This window comes from Chiloscyllium punctatum, chromosome 1 (assembly GCF_047496795.1).
Source record: "Chiloscyllium punctatum isolate Juve2018m chromosome 1, sChiPun1.3, whole genome shotgun sequence".
Lineage (NCBI taxonomy): Eukaryota > Metazoa > Chordata > Chondrichthyes > Orectolobiformes > Hemiscylliidae > Chiloscyllium > Chiloscyllium punctatum.
The window spans coordinates 42,455,462-42,481,156 of NC_092739.1; the positions used below are offsets into that span (position 1 = coordinate 42,455,462).

At 42.0% G+C, this 25,695-nt stretch overlaps 1 protein-coding gene across 1 annotated transcript in view; it reads left to right on the forward strand.

The window, feature by feature from the left end:
- The window catches only part of sdad1 (SDA1 domain containing 1), a 62,588-nt gene that overhangs the window by 29,891 nt on the left and 7,002 nt on the right, over positions 1-25,695 (forward strand). The window contains exons 10-18 of the mRNA XM_072549229.1: positions 326-429; positions 14,002-14,059; positions 14,142-14,200; positions 17,893-17,969; positions 18,610-18,707; positions 19,931-20,007; positions 22,490-22,604; positions 24,321-24,424; positions 24,557-24,744. Coding sequence (XP_072405330.1) covers positions 326-429; positions 14,002-14,059; positions 14,142-14,200; positions 17,893-17,969; positions 18,610-18,707; positions 19,931-20,007; positions 22,490-22,604; positions 24,321-24,424; positions 24,557-24,744 — 880 coding nt within the window. The remainder of the gene's footprint in view (positions 1-325; positions 430-14,001; positions 14,060-14,141; positions 14,201-17,892; positions 17,970-18,609; positions 18,708-19,930; positions 20,008-22,489; positions 22,605-24,320; positions 24,425-24,556; positions 24,745-25,695) is intronic.

The window sequence follows — 25,695 nt, forward strand, 5'->3', positions numbered from 1 at the left end:
TATTTACCTCATAACGTTTATACTTCTAAATTCGGAACTTGTTAGATGCTAATGTAGTTAATTATTGACTGTCCATTGAATAAGTTGAGACCATTCAAGCTGTTGGCAGTGATATTACTTAGGCTTCTAGAATAGAATTAATATTTTTTATATTAATATTCTGACTGAATAGCATTCTCTTGTGTGAAATTAATGAATGTGGAAACTTTGTCCAGTTATTTGGATCGATGATATGGAAACCATTCTATAGCTGTTCTTTGTTGGTCAAAATTGACTTTAACCTGTATCACTGATGATGTAATGACTTACTTTTACTGTGCCACAGGTTTTGCAGAAAAACTTTTCAAACAGTTAGAAGATTCTAAGGAAAGATTTGAAGTTAAGATGATGTTGATGGATCTAGTATCAAGATTAATTGGCATCCATGAGGTGATTTTTTTTTAAAATCCATTTTAAACAAACATTTACTTTAATCTTTGGCAGTGCAGTTCAAATTATATATGCATTATGAAGCTCATTGAGGTTCAATGGTGTAATCTAATGAAATATGAACCATCCAACCCTTTTAAGCTCCTGAATAATCTGTCCTTTCATTCTTATAAACATCAATGAGTGCAGGCCCTACCTATTCAACCTCTCCTTACTAGACAATCATTCTATAACCTGGGTCAACCTAGTGAACATCAGTATATTTTGCTAAAACTGAGTGGGGTTTGACTAGTGCCTTGTATAGTTTTACCATAGCTTCCCAATTTTTATACTCTGTTCCTGTTGTATTTGTCTTCCCTATTAGCTCCTGAATGTGTACGCTAGCTTTTTGTGAATTATCAACGAAGACTCCCAACTCTGTCTGTGCTGAAGCTGTCTTTTTCCATTTAAATAATATTTAGTTCCCGTATTCTTTTCTTCAAAGAACATAAGAGATTAGAGGCTCTACAGTGTGGAAACAGATCATTCGGCCCAACAAGTCCACAACGACCCTCCCAAGAGTGACCCACTCACACCCATTTCCTTCTGACTAATGCACTTAACACAATAGGCAATTTAGCCTGGCCAATTCAACTAACCTGCACATTTTTGGGAGGAAACCGGAGCACACAGAGGAAGCCTACACAGACACGGGAAGAATGTGCAAACTCCACACAGACTGTCGCCTGAGGCGGGAATCGAACCCGGGTCCCTGGCGCTGTGAGGCAGCAGTAATAACCACTGAGCCACCGTGCTGCCCCTGGCAGCATGACCTCATATTTTTCGGTATTCTACTCCCATCTGCCAAGTATTTGCCCAATAGTCTTCAATCCAGTGTACAGTCCTCAGCATCCTCTTGAGTTACTGCCCCCTCCCTTACTCTTCCCCCACTACCACCACCACCACCACTTGCCTTACACCTACAAGCTTGACTATGGAATATTCATCCTCAAGCTTGACTATGGAATATTCATCCTCTCTCATCCATGTCATTACCGTATACACTCAAGTAACGGTCAAATTTTTTTGACTACTTTTTAAGGTTAATTATATGGAGTCGGCCATTACATGGTGACTACTTTTGAGTGGCTGAAATTAATGCCCATCAAAATTCATACCGTTTTATTAATAGAAGCCCAATTGATCTCTAAATAAATAAAAAAAAACACAATGAATTGTGGTAATTCTGAAGACTGGAAAACCCGGAGTGGAGATGAACGACCAGTGGACTGACTGGAGTCAAAACATTAACTTTGTTTCATTCTCCACTGATGTTACCAGACCTGTTTTGAGTTTCTCCAGCATTTTTCCATTTTCACGTTATAATTTGAAATTGCTGTTCCTTGAATATCACCAGGTAAGTCTCCGAGAATTCTCAGCTCATTTTTCTCTTTACCAATAGGACAATTTTATTAAAAGTCTATCATGAGATGTGGCTGTCACAGGTGAGGAGGAAGTGCTGGATGTCTTGAAACACAGAAGTAGATAAATCCCCAGGCTTTGATCAGGTGTACCCTAGAACTCTGTGGAAAGCTAGGGAAGTGATTGCTGGGTCCCTTGCTCAGATATTTGTGTCATCGATAGTCACAGGTGAGGTGCAGGAAGACTGGCGGTTGGCTAATGTGGTGCTACTGTTTAAGAAGGGTGGTAAGGACAAGCCAGGGAACTATAGATCAGTGAGACTGACCTCAGTGGTGAGCAAGTTGTTGGAGGGAATCCTGAGGGACAGATGTACATGTATTTGGAAAGGCAAGGACTGATTAGGGATAGTCAACATGGTTTAGTACGTGGGAAATCATGTCTCACAAACTTGTTACTTTTTCAAAACACTCAATCAAAGAGGATTCATGAGGGCAGAGCAGTGGACATGATCTAGATGGACTTCAGTAAGGCATTCGACAAGGTTCCCCTTGGGAGACTGGTGAGCAAGGTTAGATCTCATGGAATACAGGGAGAACTAGCCATTTGGATACAGAACTGGCTCAAAGGTAGAAGAGAGAGGGTGGAGGTGGAGGGTTGTTTTTCAGACTGGAGGCCTGTGACCAGTGGGGTGCCACAAGGATCGGTGCTGAGTCCACTACTTCTCGTTATTTATATAAATGACTTGGATGTGAACATGGGAGGTATAGTTAGTAAGTTTGCAGCTGACACCAAAACTGGAGGTATAGTGGACAGCGAAGTAAATTACCTCAGGTTACAACGGGATCTTGATCAAATGGGCTAATGGGCTGAGGAGTGGCAGAAGGAGTTTAATTTAGATAAATGCAAGGTGCTGCACTTTAGGAAAGCATATCTTAGCAGGACTTATGCACTTAATGGTAAGGTCCTAGGGAGTGTTGCTGAACAAAGAGACCTTGGAATGCAGGTTCATAGCTCCTTGGAAGTGGAGTCGCAGGTAGACAGGATAGTGAAGGCGTTTGGTATGCTTTCCTTTTTTTAGTCAAAATATTGAGTACAGGAGTTGGGAGGTCATGTTGCAGCTGTACAGGACATTGTTTAGGACACTGTTGGAATATTGTGCAACTCTGGTCTCCTTCCTATTGGAATGATGTTGTGAAACTTGAAAAGGTTCAGAAAAGATTTACAAGGCAGTTACCAGGGTTGGAGAGTTTGAGCTAGAGGGATAGGTTGAATAGGCTGGTGTTGTTTTCCCTGGCGTGTAGGAGGCTGAGGGGTGAACTTATAGAGGTTTACAAAATCAAGAGGGGTGTGGATAAGGTAACTAGACAAAGTCTCTTTCCTGGAGTCGGGGAGTCCAGAACTAGAGGGTATAGGTTTAGTCTGAGAAGGGAAAGGTATAAAAGAGACCTAAGGGACAACTTTTTCATGCAGAGGGTGGTATGTGTATGGAATGAGCTGCCAGAGGAAGTGGTGGAGACTATTACAATTGCAACATTTAAAAGGCATTTGGATGGGTATATGAATTGGAAGGGTTTGGAGGGACATGGGCCGGGTGTTGGCAGGTGGGACTAGATTGGGTTGGGGTATCTGGTCGGCATGGACGGGTTGGACCGAAGGGTCTGCTTCCGTGCTGTACATCTCTATGACTCTATACATGTTGATCTGTTTTCTGTGAAGAACTAGGGTCAACGTTTACTTGATTAATATGGAAAATTCCAGATTTTTGGGCCAAAAGTCAGAGTTCGACCTCTACATGAGATCAACTTTTACTCGAGTAAAAATGGTAATATGTTGTAAATAATTGTGACTGCAGCAGCGATCCCTGTGGTACTCTGTTGTGGTGAAAATCACCAGCCTCTGAGTCAGAGTCAGGGTTCAACAACAGAATTTATTGCACAAGGAAATACCGGAGCTCCGGGGAGAGAAAGACGCCAACAGCTGTGGTCAGCTGTGAGTCTTCTCACAACCCGGAGCATATGTCAATATACTTTTATACATTTTGTGATGTAATAGGTCAGTGATAAGGTTATTGTCTCTGTAACATAATTTGTTTGTTATAAACCTTGCAGAATCATTGATAGTTTCGATGCAGTCATTGTGAGTTCCAGCGCAGCCTTTGTTAATTTCAGTGCAGGCAGTGTCAGTTTCAGCAGGCGTTGTCAATTTCAATGTCTGTGGTGAAAGTCCATTGCTGCAGTAAAGGGTGCTAATTGCTCTTCCTGAGAAGGATGATTACTGCAGTCCTGGCTATTAGTACTTTGTATTGAGTCTGTATCAAACAGTTAGCAATTCTATCAAAGGTGTTGGCTGGACCCAAACACCTCAGTGGGCACTATACGCTACTTATGTGTATTCACTCCCACACCCGCCTTAAACTAATCATCTAGGTTGTTAGTGCATTGTGCTGGCATTCTGGTAGCCCCAGGCAGTGTCTGTGTTTGCTGTGCTGTATATGTTGTGGTCGGCAGCCATCTTGTGTATCAAGTGGCCAACATATGCCTCAGCAGCCATCTTGTGTGACCACGTGCCTGATGTTATCCTGCCCCTTGCTATCTCCCACTTCATACTCCGAATTACAGATCTCCCACCACCATCCCCCAAACCCTTGCCCCTCTTGGCTCTCTGCCTCCTATTACTTAGCCAATCCTCTATCCATACTAATATACTCCCTCCAATTCTTAATTAGTAGGCGAGCATGTACCTTATCAGGCATCTTCTAAAATCCAAATACATCACATCCACTGCTTTACTTTTATCTACCTTGCTGTTTACCTCCTCAGAGAATTCTAGTAAATTTGCCAAGCATGATTTCCCCTTTGTGAGGCATGTTAGTTCTGCTTGATCATATTACTTATTTTCAAATTATTGTACTTTTGTGACCTTGATAGTACACTCCAGTAGTTTCCCAATAACTGACCTATAGTTACTTATTTTCTCTTTGTCTCCTTCCTTTTTCTAGTAAAGGTATTGCATTGTCAGTTTTCCAGTCCTCTCGGAATTTTCCAGAATGTAATGATGCTTGGAAGCTTGCTACCATTGTGTAGCCACTATCTTTGTAGCTTCTTATTTTAATGTTTTCAGGTACATCTCCAAGTCCAGAAAACCTGTCAGCCTAAATTCCTCTTCATCAGTATCTTAAATAATTGACCCATTTTTCAGAGTTTAAGACGGAGATCAGGGAGAATTTTGTCTCTCAGAGGATGTTGGATCTGTGGAATAGTTTATCACTGAGAGCTGTCAAAGTTATTAGGTCATTAAATATAATAAAAGCTGAGATAAACAGATTTTTAATCAATAGAGGAATCAAATGTTATGGAGCAAAGGCTGGAAAATAGAGTTGAGGATTATCATTCCTGATGAAGGGCTTTTGCCGAAACGTCGATTTTCCTGCTCCTCAGATACTGCCTGACCTGCTGTGCTTTTCCAGCACCACTTTAATCTAGACTCTTGAGGATTATCAGATCAACCATGATCTCACTGAATAATGGAGAAGACTCAATGGCCTTCCTCTACTCCTGCACCTTATGTTCTTAAGGAGTGCATAGTGCCATAAAGAAAGTTAAACTTTAGTTGGATGCGTCCTGTAGGCCCCTCCATACCTATCTTGCATAAAACTTAAAATAATATGTTAGATTATACCGGGTGATGTAGCAGATTGTTTAAAAATGAGTTGCATTTATGGTCAATCAATCTCTTAACATACCAAAGTGATTTTACACCAAAACATGTGGTGCTATACATTGCTGTTCCCATTATATCATTTAAGTAACATTCTGATATCATATGCAAACTCAGCCCTTTGAAGTTATTTTGCAGTATTGATATATGATTCTATATGATAGCTCATGAGATTTAAGGTAGAGGAACTGAAAGTTTTCTGAAATCTGAGTCAGGAAGTCATAAGGAAGTTCTTTTTTTTTCTAATTTCTGTGCTTTACCATTGACAGGTTTAAAAAAGTTATGTAGTACCTTACTGATTGCTCTGGAATTAGTTTAGTTGCCTTTTGGTTTCTGTAGTCCTTCCTGAAGGCAGCAAACTCAAGAACATATTATTCAACATGTGGGACTTTTTTTTTAATACAAATTAATTGCTATACACCAAAAGGATAGATAGTCCACTATTTTGCTTAGTTGTGAATCTTGGCAGATCATCAGTTGTGAGAAGCATCATGGTTGAACCTTAGACATATCAACCAGTGATCACACAAGTACTGAGCAATACAGTTACAAAGATACTTAACATTGCTTAGAGGATTTAAGTTTTGAAGAATTATGCAAAAGATATTTAATTTTTCTTTTTTGGATATTCCTGGAGTGTTTTTTTTCTAAAAGCAGTCATTAAAAGTTCACTGTGGACATTGGATTCCTTTAATACAAGACTTCCTGGAAATCACAAGACTGGCTATGATGACTTATTTTGTTGCAGTCATTGTTGGGGTTGGTTTTTGAACAGTTACAGCCTTTGACCCAGAGACAGTGATGAATGGTGATATATTTCCAAGTCAGGATAATGAGTGGCTTGGAGAAAAATTTGCAAATGGTGTTGTTCCCCTGTATCTGCTGCCCTTGTCCTTCTATATGGAAGTCGTCGTGAGTTTGGAAGGTCCTTTCTGAGGATCTTTGGTGAAATTCTATAGTGTATCCTATAGATATCATACCCTGCTGCTCCTGCATGTCAGTGGTGGAAGAAGTGGATGTGGTGTCAATCAAATGGCTTCTAAGTCCTGGATGGTGTTGAGCTACTTCAGTGTTGTTGGAGCTGCAGTCATGATGGCAAGTGGGGTGTATTCCATCACACTCTTAACTTGTGTCTTCTAGATGATGGACAGGCTTTGGGGAGCCAGGAGGTGAGTTACTTGCTCCATTATTCTTGGACCTTGACCTAAGTACATAAGAACTAGGAGCAGGAGTAGGCCATCTGGCCCTTCAAGCCTGCTCTGCCATTCAATAAGATCATGGTTGATCTTTTTGTGAACTCAGACCCACTTACCCACCCTCTCACCATATCCATTGATTCCTTTATTGTTCAAACCAAATCTGTCTTAACTTTAAAAACGTTTACTGAAGTAGCGTCAACTACTTCACTGGGCAAGACATTCTGTGACATTACAACCCTCTGAGTTGGCAGGATTTGGAGATGCCGGTGTTGGACTGGGGTGTACAAAGTTAAAAATCACACCACACCAGGTTACAGTCTAACAGGTTTAATTGGAAGCACGAGCTTTCGGAGAGCTGCTCCTTCGTCAGGTGGTTGTGGAGTTTAAGATTGTAAGACACAGAATTTATAGCAAAAGTTTACAATGTGATGTAACTGAAATTATATATTGAAAAAGACCCGAATTGTTTGTTAGTTCTGCCATCTTTTAGAATGACCATGTTGGTTTCAGTTCTTTCACATGTAAACTGCAAATTTTTTAAAAGAAGTTACATGTTCTAGTGAACTTTAACAACTGGGCGGCACGGTGGCACAGTGGTTAGCACTGCTGCCTCACAGCGCCAGAGACCGGGTTCAATTCCCAGCCTCAGGCGACTGACTGTGTGGAATTTGCACATTCTCCCCGTGTCTGCATGGGTTTCCTCCGGGTGCTCTGGTTTCCTCCCACAGCCCAAAAATGTGCAGGTTAGGTGAATTGGCCATGCTAAATTGCCCGTAGTGTTGCGTGAAGGGGTAAATGTAGGGGAATGGGTCTGGGTGGGTTGCGCTTTGGCGGGTTGGTGTGGACTTGTTGGGCCAAAGGGCCTGTTTCCACACTAATCTAGTAATCTAATCTAAAAATACTGGTGTCATGTCGTCCCAGATAATGTATTGAAGATGTAAGCAGCCTTGTTTGAGACTGTCTGTGCCACAATGGTCAGACTGATTCTAATCCAAAAAAACAGATTTACATAATCTTCCATGGATTCATGCAGCTTTTGAGCCAAGTAAAATGTAATTCTGCAAGTGCAACGTCACCCCACAAACACTTAAATATAAGTATGTGTCAGGGGGGATGGGGGAGTGGGGGGGAGGCATTATGAGTGTCTGTGAGAGAGTGTGAGTGTAAAAGGGTATAAGTCTATGACAGAAACACCTTCAATACTGACATGACACCAGTTGTTAAAGTTCACTTGAGAATGTAACTTTTAAAAAGGAGTTTTGCAATTTACATATGAAAGAACTGAAACCAACATGGTCATTCTAAAAGATGAGAGTATTAACAAACAATCCAGGTCTTTTTCAATATATAATTTCAGTTACATCACACTGTAAACTTTTGCTATAAATTCCGTGTCTTAGAATCTTATTCTCCACAGCCACTTGATGTAGGAGCAGCACTCCAAAAGATAGTGTTTCCAAATTAACCTGCTCGACTACAACGTGGTGTTGTGTGATTTTTAACTTTGTAAACCCTCTGGGTGAAGACGTTCCTTCTCAATTTCGTCCTAAATCTGCTTCCCCTAATCTTGAGGCTATGCCCTCTTGTCCTAGTTTCACCTGCCAATGGAAACATCCTCTCTACTTATTGATTCCCTTCATAATGCTTTATGTTTCTATGAGATCCCCCCCTCAATCTCCTGAATTCCAGTGAATATAATCCCAGTCTACTCAGTCTCTCCTCAGAAGTCAACCCACTCGACTCTAGAATCAACCTAGCGAACATTCTCTGCACCTCCTCCAGTGCCAGTACATCCTTTCTCAATTAAGGAGACCAAAACTGCATGCAGTACTCCAGGTGTGGCCTCACCAGCTCCCTATACAACTGCAACATAACCTCCCTGCTTTTAAACTCAAGCCCTTTAGCAGTGAAGGACAAAATTCCATTTACCTTCCTATACCTGCAGACCAACCTTCTGTGATTCATGCAGAAGGACATCCAGGTCCCTCTGTATAGCAGCATGTTGCAACATTTTACCATTCCTTTTTGCTGTTACTCCTACCAAAATGGATGACTTCACATCTATTACCATTGTATTCCATCTGCCAGACCTTTGCTCGCTCACTCAAAGTATCTACATTCCTCTGCAAAGTTTCACAGTCCTCTGAACACTTTGTCGCTCATCTTCGTGTCATCTGCAAACTTTGACACACTGCACATGGTCCCCAACTCCAAATTATCTAAATAAATTGTGAATAATTGTAGTCCCAACACCAATCCCTGAGGCACATGACTAGTCACTGATTGCCAGCCAGAATAGCACTCATTAAACCCCACTCTTTGCTTCCTATTAGTCAACCTATCTTCTAACCATGCTAATACTTTACCCATAACACCATGCATCCTTATCTTACGCAGCAGCCTCTTGTGCGGCACCTGGTCGAAGGCCTTTTGGAAATCTAGGTGCACCACATCCACTGGGACCCCGTTGTCCACAGTGCTCATAATGTCTTTGTAGATTTCCAAAAGATTAGTTAAGCATGACCTGCCCTTCATGAACCCATGTCTGTCTACCCAAGGGGGCAATTTCAATGAGATGCCTTGCTATTTCTTCTTTGATAATAGACTCAAACATCTTCCCCACTACAGAAGTTAAGCTAACCAGTCTATAATTCCCCTTCTTTTGTCTACCACCCTTTTTAAACAGTGGCGTCACATTTGCTGTTTTCCAATCTGCTGGGACTGACCCAGAAACCAGCAAATTTTGGAAAATTACTATCAGTGCACTTGCTATTTCTCCCGCCATCTCTTTTAGTAATCTGGGATGCATTCCATCAGGGCCAGGAGATATGTCTATCCTTAGCTCCATTAGCTTGCCCAACGCTACCTCTTCCATAATAATGATTGTTTCCACGTCCTCACCTGCCTTTGTCTCTTTGTCAATTACTGGCATGTTATTCATATCCTCCACTGTGGAGGCCGATACAAAATACCAGTTCAATGCCTTAGCTATTTCATTGTATCCTATAACTAAATGCCCCTTCTCATCCTCAAGACCTACTCTGTAGCCATGTGTTTATGTGGCAAGTCCAGTTGAGTTTCTAGTTAGTGCTAACTCCTAGGATGTTGATAGTAGCTGACCAGAGGATTGAGAGGGGATCTGATTGAGACATATACGATTATTAAAGGATTGGACACTCTGGAGGCAGGAAACATGTTTCCGCTGATGGGTGAGTGCCGAACCAGAGGACACAGCTTAAAAATACGGGTTAGACCATTTAGGACAGAGATGAGGAGAAACTTCTTCACCCAGAGAGTGGTGGCTGTGTGGAATGCTCTGCCCCAGAGGGCAGTGGAGGCCCAGTCTCTGGATTCATTTAAGAAAGAATTGGATAGAGCTCTCAAGGATAGTGGAATCAAGGGTTATGGAGATAAGGCAGGAACAGGATACTGATTAAGGATGATCAGCCATGATCATAATTGAATGGTGGTGCAGGCTCGAAGGGCAGAATGGCCTACTCCTGCACCTATTGTCTATTGTCTATTGACTCAGTGATGGTAATAACATTTGAATGTCAAATGTTGGTGGTTTGATTATCTCTTATTGGTATTAGTCGTAGCTTGATACTTGCGCGGCGCGAGTATTACTACATATCAGCCCAAGCCTGGATCTTGTCCATATCTTGTTGCATTTGAATATGGACTGCTTCGGTATCTAAGGAGTTGGAAATGGTGCTGAACATTGTGCAATCATTGGTGAACATCCCCATTTCTGATGCTATGATGTAGGGAAAGTCATTGATGGAGCAGCTGAAAATGGTTGGGCTTAGAATACGACTCTGAGGAACTCTTGTAAAAATGTCCTGGGCCTGACGTGATTGACCTCCAACAATTAAATCATTTTTCTATGTGCTAGGTATGACTGCAACCAGTGGAGAGATTTCCCCCTGATTCTCATTAATTCCAATTTTGCTAGGGATCCTTGACGCTGCACTCAGTCAAATGGGACCTTGATTCAGCTGTCACTCTCAACTCACCTCTAGAATTGAGATATTTTGTCCATGTTTGAACCAAAACTGTCATGAGGTCAGGAGCTGATTAGCCCTGGCAGAACCCAAACTGTGCGACAGTGAGCAGGTAGTTGCTGAGCAGATGCTAGAGATCAGAATTGAAAAATGTGGTGCTGGGAAAGCACAGCAATTCAGGCAGCGTCTGAGGAGCAGGAGAATCGCGTTTCAGGCATAAGCCCTTCTTCAGAAATGTCAGCAAGAGCATCAGAAAGGGGTAAGAGATAAGTAGGAGGGCGAGTGTGGGGCTGGGGGGGTGGGGGGGGGGGGGGTTGCAAGGTAGCTGGGGGGAGCAAGGTTGGAGGGAAGGATGGAGTGGATAGATGGGAGGGAGGTTGAACAGGTAGTACAGTTCAAGAGGGTGGCGCCAGGTTGGAGTTTTGGATCTGGGATCAGGTTTGGGAGATGAGGAAACTGGTGAAGTTGAAGTCGATGCTTTGTGGTTTGAGGGTCCCAAGACGCACGATGAGATATTCTTCCTCTTGGCGTTGTTTGACTTTGATTTGGCAGTGGAGGAGGCCCAGGACTTGCATGTCCTTGGCACAGTAGGAGGGTGAGTTGGCCACAGGACGATAGGGGTTTTTTGTTCCAGTGATGTTCCCTAAAATGTTCCGTGAGTTGGCATCCTATCTCCCCGATGTAGATGAGACCACATTGAGAGCAACAGACACAGTAGATGAGGTGTTTGGATGTGCAGGAAAATCTCTAACGGATGTGGAAGGATCCTTTGGGGCCTTGGACAAAGGTGAGGGGGCAGGTGTGGAAGCAGGTTTTACATCTCTTGCGGTGGAGGGGGAAGGTGTAGGGAGTGGAGGGTGGTTTGGTGGGGGGCATGGGCCTAGCGAGGGAGTCATGGAGGGAATGGTTTCTGCGGAATACTGGCCGGGATGGGGAGGGCAATATATCTCTGATGGTGGGGTCTGATTATAGGTGGTGGAAATGGTGGAGGATAATGCGTTGTATCTGGAGGCTGTTAGTGTGGAAGGTGAAAACAGGGGATGTACTATCTTTGTTGCGGTTGGAGGGGCGGGGTTCAGGAGCGGAAGTGGCAGAGATGTACTGGAGGGCTTTGTTGACCACATGGGAGGGGAAATTGTGATCCTTGAAATAGGAGGCCAACTGGGATGTCCTGGAGTGGAATTGCTCCTCCTGGAAGTGAATGCAGAGGAATTGGGAGTAAGGGGTAGGATCTTTACAGGAGGGGGTGGTGGGAGGAGATATGTTTGGAGTAGAAGTGTGTGTTGAGTCGGTCCCCTTCCTGGACCTCTCCTCCGGCGACCAACTGTATATGGATATCTACTTCAAACCCACCGACTCTCACAGGTACCTCGACTATACCTTCCCCCTCCACGACCCGTAAAAACTCCCAATTCCTCCACCTCTGCTGCATCTGCTCCCAGGAGGAGCACTTCCGTTCCAGAACATCGGAGATGGCCTCCTATTTCAAGGATCACAATTTCCCCTCCTGTGTGGTCAACAAAACCCTCCAGTGCATTTTCTCCACTTCCCAAACCTCTATCCTTGAACCCCACCCCTCTAACCGCAACAAGGACAGACCTTCCCCCCCCCCCCCCCCCCCCAACCAACTTGCCACCCCATTAATCTTTGCATATAGCGCATTATCTTCCACTATATCTGCCACCTACAATCAGACCCCACCACCACAGATATATTTCCCTCCCCATCCCAATCAGCATTCCGCAGAGACCATTCCCTCTGCAACTCCCTTGTTAGGTCCACGCCCACCCCTCATCAACCCACCCTTCACTCACAGCACCTTCCCTTGATGCTGCAAAAGATGTAAAACCTGCGCTTACACCCCACCCCCTACCAACACCTCCATCCAAGGTCCTAAAGGATCTTTCCACATCCGAAAGATATTTTCCTGCACATTCAAACACCTCATCTACTGTGTCTGTTGCTCATGAGGTGATCTCCTCTGCACTAGGAAGACAGGCCAACAACTTATGGAAACGTTTCAGGGAACATCTCTGGGACACACTCACCAAACAACCCCAATATCCTGTGGCTAACCACTTCACTTCAACTCCCCTCCCACTCAGCCAAGGACATGCAAGTCCTGGGCTGCCTCCACCACCAAATTCAAGCCACTCGATGCCTGAAAAACGAATGCTTCATCTTCCTCCAAACACACAGCATCAACATCGACTTCACCAGTTTCCTCATCTCCCCTCGCCCCACCTCATCCTAGATACAACGTTCGGAACTTGGCACCACCCTCTTGAACTGTCCTAACTGTCCATCCTCCTTCCCACCTATCCGCTCCACCCTCCACTCTGACCTATCACCATGAGCCTCCACCTACATCTATCTATCACCTTCCCAGCTACCTCACCACCTCCCCCCCAGCCCCATACCCACATTCCTATTTATCTCTTAGCTGCCTTCCCACCCCCCACTGCCACATTCCTGATGAAGGGGTTGTGCCTGAAGCATTGATTCTCCTGTTCCACGATGTTACCTGACATGCTGTGCTTTTCCAGCACTACATTTTTCGATGTTGAGCAGATACGCCTTAATATACTGTTGATACCGTCCATCACGTTTTGCGTACAGGAAGGCACTGAGCAATTTTCCACGTTATTGGGTAGCTGCCAGTGTTCTCGCTGTGTTGGAATTGTTTAACTAGGGGAGCAGCAAGTTCTGGAATACAATGTTTTATTACCTTTGCTGGAATGTTGTTCGGGCACATAGCCTTGTCAGTATCCAATGCCTCCAAACGTTTTTTGATATCACATGGAATAAATTGAACTGGGTGAAGATTAGTATGATGCTGCAGATGCTACAGCCTTAACGTTTTCATTGGTGTGTTGGGATATTCGTGGAGTTGCCTCCTCCAGTGAGTTGTTTAATTGTCCACGAGCATTCACGATTGCATGTGATTGGACTGCAGAGCATAGATCTGATCCATTGGTTGTTGGATCACTTAGCTCCATCTATCATTTGCTGTTTTTGCTGTTTGGCACTCGAGCACTTATTTGATACCTTCACTACGTTAACACTTCATTTTTAGGTATGTCTGCTCCTAGCATGCCCTTTTTGCCATTATCTATTGAACCAGAGTTGGTCCCCTGGCCTGATGGTAATAGTATGTAATAACGCTGTTTCCTTGAGTTGAAAGTGGCTTTTTGCCCATGTAGTCAGGAAAGAATAATTGTTAATTTTTTGTTTTTTCTTTCCCTGGCCAGTTATTCGTGTTTAACTTCTACCCATTCATACAACGTTTTCTTCAACCACATCAAAGAGGTGAGTCTATCTCCAATATTACTAATTTGTAAAAGTGCCATTTAATATATTTACATGTGATCCTTCTATATCCCCTTTTTAGATGTGACCAAAATCCTTCTGTATGCAGCACAAGCCAGTCATCAGCTTGTTCCACCAGAGGTAATGGTCAAAAATCTAAAATATTCCTCTTCAGATCAACAGATGTTAAGGCACAGAATGTGTTGAACTCATCAAAGTTGTGAATGCATGATTCTGCTGTTTAGCCAAAATTTTATGGAACTCTTCCTTAAAATACTCCATTGCCTTCTCATCTGGTTCAGTCTCCATCTGAAGAGGGCAACTGCTTCATGAGCTTTGCCACTAACCAGGACTATCTTCGGACTCTGAGCATTGGTTGATATATCCTCTTTTTAGAGGCTGGTAGTTTTTACTATGTCAGTGAACCTGTTGGATCCTTCTAAAGTGAACATAGGGTAGGTACCACATATCAAGATAATTACCTCCCTTGTTGCCCACTTCTCACCTTAATGACGGTTTGCATTATGCCAGGAACTTCTTTTTGCTCTTACTAAACATTTGCATTAGATAATATGCTGCACCAAGTTCCACCCTTCCAACTTGGAAGTCAACAAATTGCAGCTTTTAGGATCTGTTTATGTATATTTTAGAGAGAAAGAAAACCATTCCTCTGCTGAAGTAATCTTACGCTAAACATGACAATTATCAAGGCTAAAGTTCTGGGCATGTGGGTTTAAATCTTGCCATGGCAGGTGGTGAAATTTGAATTCAGTAAAAATCTGAACTTAAAATGCCAGCTTAATGACTACCACGCCACTACTTTTTTTTATGATTATCATTAAAAAAAGCCCAGCTTTGTCAGTTTTAAGTCATTACACTGGTGAGCTGACACTCCCCAATGACGATAACACAGTCTGCTGAGGGGTATAGACAGGTTAAGCAAGTGGTAAAAAAACTTGGAAAATGTGAGGGGATGTACTTTGACAGAATGGACAGAACAGTTGAATATTATTTAAATTACAAAGACCATAGAAAGCTACAGAACAGAGGGATTTGGAATGCTTTGTCCATGAATCGCGAAAAGCTAGCATCCAAGTTTAGCAGGTAATGGGAAAAACAAATGGAATGTTTGTCTTTATTTCAATAGGAATTAGTAGGGAGCTTTAGCTAAAACACTGTTCAAGGCTCAAGTTACACCACAACTTGAATACTTTTAATGGTTTTGGAACCCTTATCTAAGGGAAGATGTACTGATATTGGAGGCCAGGCGAGGTTCTCAGTGCTGACACCAGGTACGGAGGTGCTGTCTTATGCAAAGAGGTTAAGTAAGGTGTGTGCTCATTGAAATTTAGAAAAATGAGGATTGACCTTAAACATGCAAGAGTCTTAGGAGACTTAGATTAGATTAGATTAGATTACTTACAGTGTGGAAACAGGCCCTTCGGCCCAACAAGTCCACACCACCCCGCCGAAGCGTAACCCACCCATACCCCTACATCTACATCTACCCCTTACCTAACACTACGGGCAATTTAGCATGGCCAATTCACCTGACCTGCACATCTTTGGACTGTGGGAGGAAACCGGAGCACCCGGAGGAAACCCACCCACTTGATGAGGTAGATGCTAAAATGTTGTTTTCCCCTTGTGCAAAGTCTTGGACCAGAGGACATAATCGCAGAATAAGGTTTAAGATAAAGATGAGGAACAATTTCTCCTCTCTGTGGAATTCTTTAGCGCAGCTGGCTGTCAAGGCTGGGTCATTAAATATATTCAAGGATGAGAAAGACAGATATTTGATCAGTTAAGGAATCAAGAGTTATGTAAAAATTCAGGCAACTGGAGTTGAGGATAATCAGATCAGATGCAATCTCACTGAATGATAAAGCAGACTCGATGGGCTGAATGGCCTACTTCTACTCCTATGCCTTAAGTCTTTTACAATGCATTTGCCCTTTTTGTCAGTCTGTCAATGTCCTTCTAAAGTCTGCTATGAATCATCTTTACTACTTACTGTTCCCTAACTTCCAGGTGGCATGGTGGCTCAGTGGTTTGAGCTGTTGCCTCACAGCGCCAAGGACTAGGTTCAATTCCAGACTTGGGTGACTATGTGGAATTTGTGCATTTTCTCTGTGTATCCATAGCTTTCTGCTGGATGTTCCGATTTCCTCCCACAATCCAATGCTAAATTGCCCTGTACAGGTAGTTCTTTAATGTGATGGCTGCCTTGTTGTGTAACCCCACATTATAAAAAAATCACACTTTTGAAACAGCGCTTAAAGTTTTGACGATATAATCACGTTACAGCCAACACGTTTTAGAAGTTCGCACTTTAAAACCAGTGTCCCCAATTCATCAATCACATTGCAGTGAATTTGCATTAACCAAACACACATTATAGCAGAACGACCTGTAGTGTCCAGGGATTTGCAGGGTGGGTGGGTTAGCCATGGTAAATACGAGGATTGGGTTCGATTCTCTTTGGAGGGTTAGTGCAGACTCGATGGCTTCATTCCACACTGTAGGTATTCTATGATTCTACTACCTTATCAAGATTCAGTTGTTAATTTTAGCATGAGGTAAATTTTTGTTGAGCAGAATTATTACTGGACACGGGTCAGTAACATGTGGAATCTTATCGCCACCTTCTCAAGGGCAAGTGTCTTTGAGAGATGTATTTTTTCCTGGTTTCTTTTAAGAGAGAGATTTAATGCAAGGTGCTCAGCAGTCTGTGGTAACGTAAACATCTTGAGGCCTTGGGTTTCTTTACAAGTTGGAACAACAGAAAGCAGCCTGGATGGCATTCACAGACCAGGATTTCTAGCTTTTAGATTCAGAAGAAGCTGCTGGAGCTTTGAAGAATTAGAAGCTGTTTTCCTCCTCCTTTCAGTTACAGCTAGGAACTGGGGTTTCTCTTCCTACTGTGGATGTTACATGTGAGGAAATCTGATTTTGAATTTGTCTTTTTGCCACGGCATGCATTTAGGGGATGTTACTACATTGGAACAGTTAATTAGTAACAGTTATGAATTATTCTGTTCAGTTTTCCGTTTGAGTTAAGTTATTCTAAGTTCTTCTTTCTTTTGTATTTTAACTACAGTGTTTGAATAGTGGTTTTCCTAACGGCGAGTAGTTGGACTTCTCAAATTGCATCTGGAATACAGCACTTTACATTTGCCTTTAAAATAAGAAAAAGTTAGGATCTCGGCTGCCTTAAAATATTTTGAGGGGGTCTGGTCCATAACGCCAAGAATGGGCTATAAATGCTGGCCAGCCAGTGATGCCCATGTCCCATGAGTGAATGAAACAAATGTAGTTAGGTCACAGATCAGGCAGGATTTCTTTGACTGGTGAAACAGGCTCAGTTGGCTGAATGGCCTACTTCTGTTGGCTTAAGTTTTGTTTAATCGGTAAAATTTCAAATTTTTTATTCTCCATAGCTCATTCCATGTCATTTATTTAAAAAATACTTAATCACAGATTCTTCTGTGTATCTGTTTTCAGTCAGAACAACAATTATTCACCACTACTCGGTCTCCTAACCCTTTGCTCATTACCGCTGTTTCTTTTTTTTTTGTGACGAGTCTGTTAAGTGATATTTCCTACACTATTAACCCTCTCGGCTGATTAATTAAAATCCTCAGGCAGGTTAGTCAGATGTGGTTTGCCTTTTAAAAAGTCAGTCTTGGTTGTCCCTTCATAACTTGTACTTCTTCGAAGTGAGAATTAAATTGATCCTAGGCACTTGTCCCAATTAGTTGAAGAATGCAAGAAATTTTGTGAGCATTACTCTGATTAAAATGCTTTAATATTTGTATTATTTGCTTTTCTAGGTTATCCAAACAATGGTGATGACGATAGCAAACAACTTTGTCACAGATCGAAATTCTGGTGAAGTTATGACAGTTGGGTGTGTATAACAAGCAATAACTTCCTAGTTCTTTTGTCAGATATGTGTTTAATGCAAATGATTCCTCTTTCTCTACTGTGCCATTAAATGCTAAAATAGTAATTTGCTCCATTTATAAATAAGCTGATAACTTAGTGGATAAATGTTTTTCCTACTGTGATACTGAGTGGAACAGATCAAAAAGTCCCAACCAATCTTTAATCCCTGTTTGCTGAAATTATCTGAAAGAGCATTTGGAATATCATTAAGCCCAATAACGTGAGTTTGGGTGGGTTGAATCTATTCAACGTGGCTGCTTCTGATTCCTGGTGAGGTCAAAATTGGGCAAAACTATGATATTTTCCAAGTAGACTGCCCAGCTTTGTTGTTTTAGCTTGCTGACTTCGAGGGTGTCCCCATTTTAATTTCCGTAAGACGTTGTTGCTACCAAAGGGAAGTAGTGATATATTTGCTGAAAAACAATTTGTTTATGTACAGCAACAGAAATGATGGTGACCAAATCAGCAAAGTACAGAATGATCAGGATTCTCAAGATTGACAAAATGGATGGCTTTGTAGTCTCACTCTGCTCCAGCGAACCTTGTTTGAAAACTTACGGATTAGTGGTCTAGCACCTTAAAACAAATCTATTCCCCAACAGGATTAACACCATCAAAGAAGTAAGTGCGCGATGTCCACTTGCCATCACAGAAGATCTGCTCCAGGACCTTGCTCAGTACAAGACGCACAAAGATAAAAGTGAGTGGGCAGAATCATGCATTTAATTTTGCTGCACAAGGTTATCCTAAGATATTAGTCAGCAATGGCTTTGGAAGAGAAGAAGCAACAGCATTTTAAAATCATTTTGTGTCCATAACAATGTGTGACTTCGATGTGTTCTAACATATCACTTTTAATACTTCACTGGCACAACTGACAGATGAGAGAATATAAGACCTATGTGTCACATCATATGTTATTAGTTTATTGTTCTGTTAATGTTGTCAACTAAGATGTTTCTGCTGAGTAAATACTTGGATGGGTTCGTGGAAATGTTGCATATGAGACTGCAAGCATTCTGGTCACATTCTGATCTCAGCCCCACTCAATGTCATAAGTCATCATCCTGACTTTATAGTCAAAGGAACTGCCCATTAGCAGCCTGTTCAGATTGTCCAATTAAGAAGGCAAGCTGAGCTCAGGAAGCAGGAGGGCTAATAAAAGCCTGTCCATCTAGAAGGAACTGCAACCTGCTGACACACAGGGTGAAAAGAGAGGATGCATAGGTGTGTCTTCACAGCATTTTTTTAAAATAAACTTCTGGACAAATGATTACAGCTGCTGGACTACTACTGTGGAGGGGGTGCGGGGTGGGGGGGAGCGGGCATGTCTTGATATGGCACAGGGGACCTTCTCCATGCCCAAACGGTCACCTTTAAAAATGGCCCAGTGGGGGGGATGGTGCAGGAACATTCTCGGCTTACCTGCTTTTGCTCACGCTTTGTGAGGGCTTCCAAAATCCAGCCACTGGCTCTGCAGTTTCTGGTTTCTGGAGAGTCCCTTTTTGTTTATTTGGTGACAGAATATGAGCTCACTGAGGTGAGGGATATAAATCCTGGAGAAGGAAACATTTATTTCACATACCAAGTCATCAGATGCTACTGGATCTAGTCCAACCTGTACTGATTTCACAATATGGCAATCTATACCTGCCCCATTTCACACGTCAATTCTTTTTTAAGATTCTTTTTCCAGTTGATTGTCAACAGATCATATGGGGAGTAATGCCCTGATTGGATATTTGATCCCAGATGACTGATATTCAAGGTGCATTCTCCGAAGTTTTGTTTGACAACATTTTGAAAATTTGCATCTGTGATTAAGTGAATGTGTTAGGGTGCATAATTGAGTAGATTGGGGACTTGTTGTGATGAGTGTCTTTTTCTGAAGGCTGCAGTCTTAAGGTATTTTCTCTCCCCTAGATGTAATGATGTCAGCCAGATGCTTGATTCACCTTTTCAGAACAATGAACCCTCAGATGTTGCACAAGAAAGACAGGGTAAGTTGTTTTGACATGAAGACTTTGGCGAGGATACAGAAAAGATTTAGTGGAATCTTTCCAGTAATGAGGGATTATTACTACATGGGAATGAATAAGAGAGGACTGCGAGAAAATTTGGTAGAAGTGTTTAAAACTCTGAAGGATTCGAAAAGTATAAAGAGGAAATGTTTCCAGTAGCTGATCAGAGACTGTAGATTTAAGATGACTGGCAAAAGGAGAGGTAAAACCAGGAAGTTTTTTTTACGTGCTTATTTTTAAAATTTGGAATGCACTGCCAGGTTCAATAGTAACATTTTAAACGGAATTAGATCAATACTTGGAGGACAAAAACCTTGCAGGAATGTCAACAACAGTTTTTATGTGTCTGGTACATATTTTTAATGTAATAAAGTGTCGCAAGACGCTACACGGAAACATTGAAAAACAGCTAGCCACTTCGAGAGGTTACAACAGATTACCAAAACCCTAATCAAGGAGGTACATTTTTAATGTGTCTTTATAGAGAAAAGGTGGAAATATGGGGAGGTTTACGGAGGGAATTTGAGAGATCAGGACCCCAGAGAATTGAAGACACGACAGCAGAGATGGAACTATTGAAATAAAGAGTCATAGAGACAGACTTCGGTCCAACCCGTCTATGCCTACCAGGTATCCCAACTCAATCTAGTCCCACCTGCCAGTACCCGGCCCATATCCTTCCAAACCCTTACTATTCATAGGGGGAGAAAGTGAGGATTGCAGATGCTGGAGATCAGAGCTGAAAATGTGTTGCTGGAAAAGCGCAGCAGGTCAGGCAGCATCCAAGGAACAGGAGAATCGACGTTTCGGGCATAAGCCCTAAAGAAGGGCTTATGACCGAAACGGCGATTCTCCTGTTCCTTGGATGCTGCCTGACCTGCTGCGCTTTTCCAGCAACACATTTTCAGCTTACTATTCATATACCTATCCAAATGCCTCTCAAATGTTGCAATTGTACCAGCCTCCACCACATCCTCTGGCAGCTCATTCCATACATGTACTACCCTCTCTGTGAAAAAGTTGCCCCTTAGGTCTCTTTTGTATCTTTCCCCTCTCACCCTAAATCTATGCCCTCTAGTTCTGGACTCCTCCACCCCAGGGAAACGACTTTGTTTATTTATCCTATCCATGCCTCTCATGATTTTATAAACCTCTATAAGGTCACCCCTCAGTCTCTGACGCTCCAGGGAAAACCACCCCAGCCTGTTCAGCCTCTCCCTATAGCTCAAATCCTCTAACCCTGTAATATCCTTGTAAGTCTTTTCTGAACCCTTTCAAGTTTCACAACATCTTTCTGATAGGAAGGAGACCGGAAGATGCCAGAGTTAGAGGAGTGCTGTTATCCAGAAGGATTGTGGGGTTGTAGATGAAAGCAATGGGGAGGATTAAGCAAGAGAGACTTGTCAGCAAGGATGGGAATTTTAAAATCAATGCATTGTTTACTGAGGGGCGACATATGTTAGCACGTGGCATTTCGTGTGAGTTAAGATGTGGGCAAAAGAGCTTTAGATGACCTCAAGTTTTAAAAACCACATCTGGAATGTTGTTTGAAGACCAGTTGAGCTGATGCAGCAGTGGAGTAGCAGATCATGTTAAACTAGAAATAGTCAGCCTTGAAAATGGTATGTCACGTCTGGGTGCAAATATGCCCAAAGACTGTGAACAGTCTAGTTCAGCCTCACAGCTACCAAGGAGAGAGAGGTGGAGTTGATGATGTGGCAATGAGTTTATGGCACAGACCAAAGATATTGGCTTCAGTCTTCACCAATATTTAATTGGAGGAAATTTCTTATTCAGTACTGAATACCAGATGAGCAGTCTGGCACATTTAAAGATATTGGAGAGGTTCGGGTCATTGGTGAGATGAAAGACCAATAGACCAAATAGCCTACTGTGTGCTGATATATTATTGCAGTGTGTGGAGACAGTCTCTCGGACTGAGTCATAACTTACTCTATGGTTGTGAACTTAACTTTTCTTTTAGCTGCAAGCTGACTTTAAAGCCCACTAAACTTTATGTTGCCAATGTCTTTAGCTTCCAAGCAGATAATCAGCATTAGTTGTTCTAGCCAATCCAGAGACTAATCTAAGCAGCAGAGCTCTGGCACAGGAGTCTGCCCTACTTCAAGCAAGATCCAAGGTGAAAGTCAGATGATCTAATGAGGAACTTTGGTTCTAAAACAATTAAACCAATTAAGATCACTCTGTCATGATATCAATACCAAGATTTAAGGTGCCATGAGCACCTGCAAGATGCAATGTATCTTTTATATGGAAAGTGTTGCCTCTTCAATTCCATACATTGCCTCTGATCTTTGTCCAGCACAATGCCAAGGGCAAAGACTGTCCAAGACACCAAACTTTGCAAACACTTTATTTTCTTTCCTATTTAATAATATTAAGTGTACAAGGAAAACTTGCTTGACATTGTTTTCAAACTGGAAATGTATATTTTTGATAGGGCAAACCTACCGAAGCCTCAAGGGAAGCCAAATGCCATGAATATGGTGAACTAGATGCGAAAGACTACATTCCTGGTGCAGAAGTGCTGGAAGAGGAGGGTGAAGAAGATGATGGCAAGTCTTTCCTATCTTATCCAGCATTTATCTGACGTTACTAATTGCCACCAGATGCTGCCACTATGTCTAACTAGTTCAGGATGTGAAGCTGTCTGGTCATGAATATCTCAGTGCCCTTCTATATTGTTTGGTGAATTTCTATGCAGCTGTACAACTGAAGAAAAGCTACCCAGTCTGTATTTTCCAAGGCAAACTGGAACAATGTGATATAATAGTAGTGATCAGGTTTTTAAATGGTATTATCAATGGGGTTATCAACCTTCCATTATATGGTCCCTTTTAATATTGAGAAAAGGCCCAAGGTATTTCACAGAGGAAGATTTGGGCAGAGATTGTATGCCAGACTTGGAGAAAGTTGGAATTGATCACCAAAGGTTTGGTCAAAGAGGTGACCTTGAGGGAAGGTGGTAAATGAGAGGAAGTTGGACAGTCAGAAGGGACAAAATGTGGTTGAAGAAGTGGTAAGTACCCAAGGCGACATCACTGGGGGGTGGCGGAGGGGGAGGGGGGGGGTGGGTTATGATACCATTGCTGGAGATTTTCTAGCTGTATGTGATTGAATGGATAAGTGTGGCAATGAAAGGAGAGAATTGCACTGAAGTGGGCTGTAGAAGGAAGAGGACAATATCACCAGTTGTGTCAAAGGCTGTACAAAGATTGAAAAGAGAAGGTACATTACAGCAAAGAAGATAATAATTAACCAAAACAGGTAGGCTGCAGGATGGGCAAGGTGTTACGGACAGATAACTTTAAAGGTTGAAGAGGAGTGTGCCAATATATGGGCATGAAATTCTCAGTAGTGGAATGAGAAGATTGAGGGAAAGGATGGGTAGCCATAAAATTGCAAAGGAGAGCAACTCAACAAGAAGATGCCAGCTCAAAGGGGAGGTGACGGCCCAGTAGTATTAACTGTTAATCCAGAGACTCAGGTAATGTACTGGGGACCCAGGTTCAAATCCTGCCACAGCAGAAAAAATCTTGAATTAATAATGATGACCATAAGCCTATTGATGGTTGTTGAAAAAACCCACCTGGTTCAGTTATGTCCTTTCAGGAAGGAAACTGCCATTCTTACCTGATCTGGCTTAATTGTGACTCCAGACCCATAGCAATGTGGTTGACTCTTAATGTGATTTGACCTATTTGGAGAATTTCACATTTTTCCGCATTATACTCCATTTGTCACTTTGCTCACTAACTTCACCTAATTTTACCCCTTTGTATCCTCTTTATGTCTTCACAGCTTATTTTTCTACCTCCTTTTGTGTCATCAACTAGTTCCGTAACATACCTTGGGTCCTTTTATTCAAATCAATTGCATAAATTCTGAAATCAACACTGATACTGTGGCACATCACTGGATGTGCCCCATCCCGCTGACCAGAAAATGACTCACATATGCCAACTCTGTGCTTCCTGTTAGCTAGCCAATCTTCAATTCATGCCAATATACTACCCCAGTATGAATTTTGCTTTTCCACGATGACTTTATCATCTTATCAAGATGTTCCTTTGTTGTGAAGAAAGATGTAAAGTAATTGATGAACACCTTTTGGCATTTCCTTATTCCCTGACATAATTTCTTCTGCCCCAGTCTACTTCCTTCTCTTTTTTTCTGGTGGAAGCTCTTGCAATATTCATTTTCTTTTTTGGTAATTTACTGTTGTATTTTAGTTTCTCCTTTTTTGTTAAAACAATGTTTTGGTCTTGTAGATGGATGGGAGAGTGCAAGTTCAGATGAGGAGGGTGATGATGAAGATGAGGAAGGGTGGATTGATGTTCATCATTCTTCAGATGAAGAGCAGCAGAAAAAGATGGTAAGCAGGAAATTTTCCTCACAAACCTGTTTTGATTTGATTTATTGTCAGATACAAGGTTTTGAAATAAACCTCTGGCTAGTTAATTTGTTTATGTTGGATTGTTTACAACACAATTTTGTGTTTCAAAAGGCAGAGAAGATGAGTTGTATACCTCCAGAAGCACGGAAAGTCAAAGCTGCAATCGTCAGTGCCAGCCGAGTACTAACACAGGAAGATTTTAAGAAAATCCGTCTTGCCCAAATTGCAAAAGAAATTGATGCTGCCCCAGGCAAAAGTCAAAAAAGAAAAATTGTTGAGGATGACAGTGATGAAAGCAGGTACATTTTACTTTACATTACGACTGTGGCAATCAGATGAAGTCTGGGAGATTGTGTTGAATATGCAACTGTACTAAATTTACTTAAGCATCCTTCTGTTAAAATATCTCTGCTTTTGTGATAACAGAACGCCATTGTTTCACGGATCAGGTTTATATTATGTAATCTCTCTGGTTCAGTGTAATCAGTCTATGCCACAAGAAATTCCCACATTCCTTACAATTTAGAGGACTTCGCTTCTATTTAAAAACTTTTTATTATCTGAACATACTATGCCATAAACACCCTTCAGTTAACATGTCACCTTATCCTGATTGCTGCCAATCTTGCCTCTTTCCTACCTTGTCCCTTAACCACCCCAGGTCAGTTGCTTCACCAATTCCCAGTAAAGGAGGGACATTCATCATTATGGTAGCGAGCATTTTAAACTGCCAAGGAGACACTGAAACAGTAAGCAGTGACTTATACTCAGTGCTGTGAGCTGCGAGTTGTATTTAAGACAACGGCTGTGATGTGTGCCAAGGCGAAGGTGTGCATGACCTGGCGAGATTATGTGAATGAACACACAGCATGTTAAGTGCAAAAGCACTGGACCAGGTTTATCAATCAGAACAATACTGCCAAGCTTAATGAAAACTGAAAATTTAATGTCATGCTGAGTATACATTCCTGACAACTTAAAACTTGTTTTCAATATGCTGGAAATAGCATGAAGTGGCCTCTTTGTAACCATAGTAATCATATGCCGTTTGTAAAATAGCCTAGATCAGAGTGTACAAGTCAATTCTTTGAAGCCTCTAAGCCCTTACAAAAATGGGGTTGACATATACAACAAGTATATATTTATAAAACCCCTTCAAGTAAAATCAATTTGACGTTTTATTCAATTAATTCTACAAGGATTCCTTTAACTACAGTCATAGTGCTTTAAAAACTGTTAAATACGTTATC